Below are 7,440 nucleotides of genomic sequence, written 5' to 3'. Positions count from 1 at the left end.
TTTTTTTTTTTTTTTTTTTTTGAGATGGAGTCTAGCTCTGTTGCCCAGGCTGGAGTGTAGTGGCACGATCTCGGCTCCACTGAAACCTCCACCTCCCAGGTTCAAGCGATTCTCCTGCCTCAGCCCCGCGAGTGGCTGAGATTACAAGGGTGCGCCACCACGCCCGGCTACTTTTTGTATTTTAGTAGAGACAAGGTTTCACCATTGTGGGCCAGGCTGGTCTCAAACTCCTGACATCACGTGATCTGCCCGCCTCGGCCTCCCAAAGTGCTGGGATTACAGGCATGAGCCACCGCGCCCGGCCTGGATCTTTATTATTAATAATATTATTTTTTGCCGTGCGCGGTGGCAGCACTTTGGGAGGCCAAGGCGGGCGGATCACGAAGTGAAGAGATAGAGACCATCCTGGCTAACACAGTGAAACCCCGTCTCTACTAAAAATACAAAAAATTAGCCGGGCGAGGTGGCGGGCGCCTGTAGTCCCAGCTACTCGGGAGGCTGAGGCAGGAGAATGGCGTGAACCCGGGAGGCGGAGCTTGCAGTGAGCCGAGGTTGCGCCACTGCACTCCAGCCTGGGTGACAGAGCGAGACTCTGTCTCAAAAAAAAAATAATAATAATAAAATAAAGATCCAGAGGCTTTTTATTGTCATGTTTGAGAACTTATGTACCTGGCATTGTAGACACTGGGGTAAGGCAGGGAAGAAAACAGACAAAATCCTTTCGTTTTCGTGATGGGGGGAATGGGAGCTTGAAGCCATTTTAGAAAAACTGTAAGTGACTCAGTGGGGCAGAATCGGAAAGCACCAGGAGAGCGCATCAGGCAAGGTCGTGAGGGGCTTTGTGGCAAAAGGAAGGGGTTTGAAGTTTGTCTTCGGCGGGGAGGGGTAGCAAGCCATGAACAGCAGCGGAGGAGTCATCCTGATGGAGGGGGGAAGGAGGTGTCAGGAGACCCAGGTGGGACCACCAGAGGACGTGTTGAGAAAAACCGAGGATTAAGAAGGGGCCGCGGGGTAACGTGCGGGGGACGGGAGAAGGGCAGCAAGGGGGCGGGGCTACGATCGCCTAGGCAACGCGGGCCGCGTCACACTATTGGCTGGTCTTTCGGTACGTCATCCCCCGCCCCAGCGTCCGCCCTCGGAACCCCGGGGGCGCGGCCTTCTCCGGTTGTTCGGCCCCGCCTGCCTGGACCTCCCGGAGCCAGAGGGTATGCCAGTCCCTCTGGCTCCGCGGTGGGGTCCAGGCCTGACATAAAGGGACCGCAGGGAGTAGTGATGACGATCTTGGAGCGAGGACCGTAGCCGAGTGGAAGGAAGCGGTTCTGTTGGACCCGCCGCCCTCCACCCCTGGAGGCGCTGCCCCGCCCCCTGCCAGTTGCACTCCTTTAAATGGCCCGGGGCGCTAGGGAGGGGTGGGCGGGTCCGGCGTCTCCGGGCCCGGGCGGATAGCTCCGCCCAGCCAATCGGCGCCCCGCGGCAGGCGGGACTCCAGCCAATCGCGGCTCGCAGCTCGGCTCCGGGGCGGGGCTGGGTGGGCCCGAGGCCAGACGGAGAGGCCCTACCGAGGTGAGCGAGGCCGCGGCCGGTCACTGGTGGGTCCCGGCACCGACGGGTCGCGACGCTGTGGGCGTTCCAGAAGGTGGTCGTGGCGAACCTGGCAGCTGGGGTGAGGAGTGGTCGCCTGGCTTGGGAATTTACCTTAGGCTGGGGGAGGGAGAGGCGCGCCCCGGAGACTTGCGGAGGCGGGGTCTGGGTGAGACAGGGGGAGGGGGCCTCAGATTCAGGGTGATAATAGGGAGGGGCTGGGGGCCCGAGACTGAGTTCGAGACCCAGGAGGGGATGCGAGGTTGTTGGGGCAGTATTTTCAAGTGGAGGGAGTTTGAAGCTGGGATGTGGGGCGTGGGGCGTTTAGAGAAGCGAGAGAACAGAGGGAAGGAACTTTTGAGACAGGGAACCTGGAGATTCGATTCCATTTGGGTCTTCCGGACGGGTTGAATTGGGGGCTTTATCGTGTTCTGGAAAAGGTGTGAGAGGTTTGGGGCTGAGATCCTGAGTATTTGGAGAAGCGAGAGAACTAGGGTCAAGGATTCTTGGACTCCAAGACGCACTGGCGGGGGAAGGGAGGATGCCGGGAAGAGTTCAATGTTCGGGTCTTGGAGCCGGGCAGCGAGTTTGGAGGTGTAGTCCAGGGGCGTTTGAAAGTCAGGAGAATAGGGGAAGTGGGAGGAAGTATCAAAATTAGGATACGTAGTCTCGCGAACTAGATCGCAGCATTGTCGTCTTTAAGCGATGTGTTCGGATCTGGGTCTCTGGATCCAAGGGCAGTTTGGGAAGAGAATCCCGGACTTTTAAGGCACGGAGGGACAGGGAGAAAGCAGATTTAGAGCCGGAGTCAGGGGTGGGGGAGGGGTGTTCCGGGCATGGAGCTCAGACTCGCCGCCCCGGAGGCAACGGAGGGCGGGGCTCGGCGGGCGCCGGCAGCTGGACGTCCGGGTTCCCTTCCCCCACCGGCTTGTGCCCCTGTGCGCATGCCCTGAGGGAGAGCGGGGTCGGGGGAGGGGGCTCGTCCCCTGGACGGGCGGAGCCCTCTGGGGATTGTAGTGCGTGCTCAACGTCGGTTCGTGTACCTGGCGGCTGTTGGCCCCCGTTTCCCAGAAGCCCCTGGGCCAAATTGGGGCGTTCCTGGATGCTCTGTAAGGACCCATGGAGGGGCGGGGCCTTGCAGTACCGAGTTCTGATTGGGTGGGACCCCCTAGGGGGCGGGGCTTGGTCTGAGCTGAGTTCTAGCGAGTTTTTCTATGGGGCGCGCTTTGGGGGAATCCGAAAGCGCGGGCAGAGGGAATGAGACAGGCTCCTTTCCTACTCTTGGGAGCGCTCCCAGTTGGTTAAGGAAGAGGATATAGAAATATCCTGACTGTGAAAGAAGAATCTTAACATAGGTGCCCAGCAGGGCTCCAGGAGGTTCGAATATAGTAGGCACTCAGTAAATCTGTTGAGCGTATAACTGGCAATTAACTCTTAATCGAGGCCGGGTGTGGTAGTAATCCCAGCTACTCAGGAGCTGAGGCGGGAGGATCGCTCGAGCCCGGGACTTCGAGACGTCAGTGAGCTGTGGTAGCGCGGCTGCACTAAGCCCCGGGCGACAGAGCGAGACCCTGTATCTAACAAAAAAAACACAACTCTTGTTCATTAAGCACTTCCTGTGTGGTGGGCCCTATAGCTACATCTCCTTGACAGAGGTGGTGAGAACTGTTTTTTCAGTCCCCATTTTACAGATGAGGAAACTGAGGCCTGAGAATTGACTCAGGTCACTTCCCACGATCACGCAGCTGAGCAGTTCCAATACAGAATTCAAATTTGGGGTTCCCTACTTCCAATCCAGGTCTCTGTGCTCCACACTTGTCTTTCGTGCCCCACGTTTGAAGAAATTAATATTGTGGAAGAACAGTTTTAAGGCTCAGAGGAACTTGAGTTAGGATCCGTATTTGGCAGATGAGGAAATTGATTCTCATGGATGTAAATTCACTGTTTGAGGCCACAGTAGGCAAGTAAGTAGGATTTAAATCTAGCTGTACTTAAGTCCAGATATTTTCTTAATCATATATGTATGCACCTCCTTAATCTTGTGGGATTCAGACAGCCTTCATTTTATAGATGAGTAAACTGAGATTCAGATGATTAAAAATCACCAACTCAATAGGCCTGAGAAAGTGGGATTTGAGCCAGCACTATGGTGTCTGGTGTCTGACATGCCCCTATGCCCCTCTTCTCTCTGCAGGGCATCATGGTGGGAGGCTTGAAGAGAAAACACTCTGATTTGGAAGAGGAAGAGGAGAGGTGGGAGTGGAGTCCAGCAGGCCTTCAGAGCTACCAGCAAGCCCTGCTCCGCATCTCCCTAGACAAAGTCCAGCGCAGCCTGGGCCCCCGAGCACCCAGCCTCCGCAGGCATGTCCTCATCCATAACACCCTCCAGCAGCTGCAGGCTGCACTTCGCCTGGCTCCAGCCCCTGCCCTGCCCCCCGAGCCCCTCTTCCTGGGTGAGGAGGATTTCTCCTTGTCAGCCACCATTGGCTCTATCCTCAGGGAGCTGGACACCTCCATGGATGAGACTGAGCCCCCTCAGAATCCAGTGGCTCCCCTCGGCCTCCAGAATGAAGTGCCACCCCAGCCTGATCCAGTCTTCTTAGAAGCGCTGAGCTCCCGGTACTTGGGGGACTCTGGCCTGGATGACTTCTTTCTGGACATTGACACATCTGCGGTAGAAAAGGAGCCCGCACGGGCCCCACCAGAGCCTCCTCACAACCTCTTCTGTGCCCCAGGTTCCTGGGAGTGGAATGAACTGGATCACATCATGGAAATAATTCTGGGGTCCTAAAACTGTGATGGAGGGGATCCTTTCTTGTGTCATCTTCTGTGGCCTGGATCCCTGAATGCAACTCTGGGTGTGTGTTTTTGTGGGGGCTCTAAGCAGCGACTATGGCCTCCTTTGTTCCCATTTCAGGGTTCCACAAACTGTCTTGCATGTGTGTGTGTGTCTGGTTACCCCAACCTTCTGTGAAGGTGGGTCTTCCTGAATTAATTTATCTATTCCAAATGCCTTAACGAGACTCTGTTTCTGGGAGTCTGATTTTCCACTTTAACATTTCTTCCACCTTTCCCGCTAGTTCCCACTCCCCTGTGACCACTGGGGCCTCAGGGAAGATAAAAGAAAACTGGGCCTGTCAAAGGATGACAGGGATGTGCTGCCAGGTTGCTACAGAAACCCAGGCTCTGCCTCTTGCACCTTGAGGGGGTGGGAGGGGCTGGTCTCCTCCCTCCAGGCTGAACCCCACTTCCTTGGCAGGACCCCAGTGTCAGCAGCCTCCTGATTTCATAACCAGGCCGGACCACGTGCAATAGGGTGGAAACCAAACTGCTCCATGCCACGTTATTTAAAAGAAAGGCAGAGTTTGTGGTGACTTTTCTTTTTTTGGGATTGTTTGTAATTTTTTTTAATAAAAGTATTTTGGAAGGAGTGATGTTGTCTTATGTTTCTAAACTTCACTGGGTCAGTGGGAGGGACCTGGTAAGTTCCTAAACACCAGCACCACTTTAGTTGGGGTAGATGTGTCATTGTACATGACATTTATTCAGTGCTTGTTGGCCAAGTACTCTAGCTCCCACTTGTAATCCTAGCACTTTGGGAGGATCCACTTGAGGCCAGGAATTAAAGGCCAGCCTGAGAAATGTGGCGAAATAACTACCTCTACAAAAAATACAAAAAGGAGCTTGGCATGGTGGCATGCAGCTGTAGTCCCAGTTACTGGGGAGGCTGAGTTGGGAGCATCGCCTGAGTCTGGGAAGTTGAGGCTTCAGTAAGCCATGATTGCACCCACTGCACTCCAGCCTCAGAAAAAAATAGAGTGTTAAGTTCTAGCCACTTTATTTGAATTAAGTCCTTTAATCCTCATAATTATATAGAAGTAAGTACTATTACCACTTTTTATACAGGAGGAACCTGAAGTTCAGAGAGGCCAAGTTGCTTAATTCAGAGCCACACAGCTAGGAAAAGCAAGGACCAGGGAGCTAGGCTGAAATGGCTTCTAGAGCCTTATCCTTCACTATTACAAATGTTGCTTGTTAGACTCACCAGCCACATGGGTGGGCAGAGGAGGGAGAAACTGAGTCACATGGAGTAGGTGTCACTGTGCTCCTGAGTCCAGAGGGGCAAGAAAATGCCCAAAGACTCCCCAGTACTAAAAGACCTCTTTAGGAGAGTTGGCTAGGAAGCAGAGCCCAGATTAGAGTTACGTTGGTAATGCTTTTTTTGTTTTTTTTTTGAGATGGAGTCTCACTCTGTCACCCAGGCTGGAGTGCAATGACAGGATCTTGGCTCACTGCAACCTCCACTCCCGGGTTCAGGCAGTTCTGCCTCAGCCTCCCAAATAGCAGTGACCGCAGGGGCTCGCCACCATGCCCAGCTAATTTTTGTATTTTTTTTTTTAAATAGAGACAGTTGAACCATGTTGGCCAGGCTGTTCTCGAACTCCTGACCTCAAGTGACCTGCCTGCCTCAGCCTCCCAAAGTGCTGGGATTAAAGGCATGAGCTATTGTGCCTGACCTGTGCTGATGCTTTATTAGGGAGGTGCAAGCCCAGCCTGCTGAGATATGGGAGAGGAGAAAGGAGGTGAAGGAAGCCGTAATGTGATACCTCTGTGTACTGGCTGTGCCTTTACAATGGTCTTTGAAAAGATGAAGCAAGTGAGCTTACACAGCATTAGGGACTTTTCTGGAAGGGTTGTGAGGAGGAACCACACCTGGGTATAGTCCACGGGCGGAGAAAGGATGGGGATTTTGCTTGTGGTTTCTGGGTCAAAGCCAGATTTCTCAACCTGAAGGTGTCATTGTCAGAAAGTGGAGGGATAACCTGAACAAGTGGGTGCCAATCCAGAGAAAGAGGAAGGAGGTGGCCCAGAGAATCTAAAAGCAACCAGGTACAGGCTGAACACGGTGGCTCAGGCCTGTAATTCTAGTACTTTGGGAGGCTGAGGCGGGCGGATTGCCTGAGGCGAGGAGTTTGAGACCAGCCTGGCCAACACGGTGAAACCCTGTCTCTACTAAAAATACAAAAAATTACTGTTCTGTATTTTGGGTGGCATGGTGGCACACACCTGTATTCCCAGCTACTTGGGAGGCTGAGGCAGGAGAATCACTTGAATGCAGGAGGCACAGGTTGCAGTGAGCTGAGATCATGCCACTGCACTCCAGCCTGAGTGACACAGGGAGACTCCATCTCAAAAAAAAAAAAAAAAAAAGCAAGGTATGATATTTGCTGTGGACTTGTAAAAAATAAAAATAAAAGCTAAGCAACCAGGTCTGCATCCCAATATGATGGCAATTGAATCATGTCTTCCTCCTTGAAACCTCCAGTGCCTTTTCTTTTCTTTTCTTTTTTTTTTTTTTTTTTTTGAGACAGGGTCTCCAGCTCTGGCGCCCAGGCTGGAATGCAGTGGTACAATCACAGCTCACTGCAACCTCCACCTCATGGGCTCAAGCAATTCTCCCACCTCAGCCTCAGCCTCCCAAGTAGCTGGGACTACAGGCACATGCTACCACACCTAATTTTTGTGTTTTTTGTAGAGACGGGGTTGTGCCATGTAGCCCAGGCTGGTCCTGAACTCCTGGAATCAAGCGATCCTCCCATCTCAGCCTCCCAAAGCGCTGGGATTACAGGTGTGAGCCACCACGCCCAGCCTCCAGTGACTTCTTGACACACTCAGAATAAAACCCCAACTCCACCAAGACCTGCAAGGACTGACTTATTCTCACTGCGGACAACTTTCTCAGCTCCATCTCCCACTCTCTCCTTCACTCAACTGGGATCCCTTGACCCTGGCTCCTTCTCACCCCAGGGCCTTTGCCCTTACTGTTAAATCTGCCCAGTGGACATTTTCCCCAATAGC

At 53.4% G+C, this 7,440-nt stretch overlaps 1 protein-coding gene across 3 annotated transcripts; it reads left to right on the top strand.

Annotated features, from left to right (window-relative positions):
- Positions 1–1,166: 1,166 nt before the first annotated feature.
- On the top strand, positions 1,167–5,012 carry SERTAD3 (SERTA domain containing 3). Of its 3 annotated transcripts, none has more exons than XM_017887538.1 (2): positions 1,167–1,563; positions 3,776–5,012. In XM_017887538.1, exon 2 carries the CDS (start codon positions 3,782–3,784, stop codon positions 4,370–4,372), a length of 591 nt encoding a protein of 196 aa, XP_017743027.1. In that variant the 5' UTR covers positions 1,167–1,563; positions 3,776–3,781; the 3' UTR covers positions 4,373–5,012. The 3 variants fall into 3 exon arrangements, with proteins under 3 accessions (XP_017743027.1, XP_017743024.1, XP_017743025.1); XM_017887535.1 differs by having other exon boundaries at positions 1,171–1,663; XM_017887536.1 differs by lacking the exon at positions 1,167–1,563 and adding an exon at positions 2,731–3,545.
- The last annotated feature ends 2,428 nt before the right edge of the window (positions 5,013–7,440 follow it).

The sequence above is a fragment of the Rhinopithecus bieti genome, unplaced genomic scaffold, assembly GCF_001698545.2.
Source record: "Rhinopithecus bieti isolate Rb0 unplaced genomic scaffold, ASM169854v2 scaffold_15776, whole genome shotgun sequence".
NCBI lineage: Eukaryota > Metazoa > Chordata > Mammalia > Primates > Cercopithecidae > Rhinopithecus > Rhinopithecus bieti.
This window is presented reverse-complemented; position numbering and strand designations above follow the sequence as displayed.

Coding starts and splice junctions, on each gene's coding strand:
- SERTAD3 (XM_017887538.1), top strand. CDS start 3,782: ATGGTGGGAGGCTTGAAGAGAAAACACTCTGATTTGGAAGAGGAAGAG.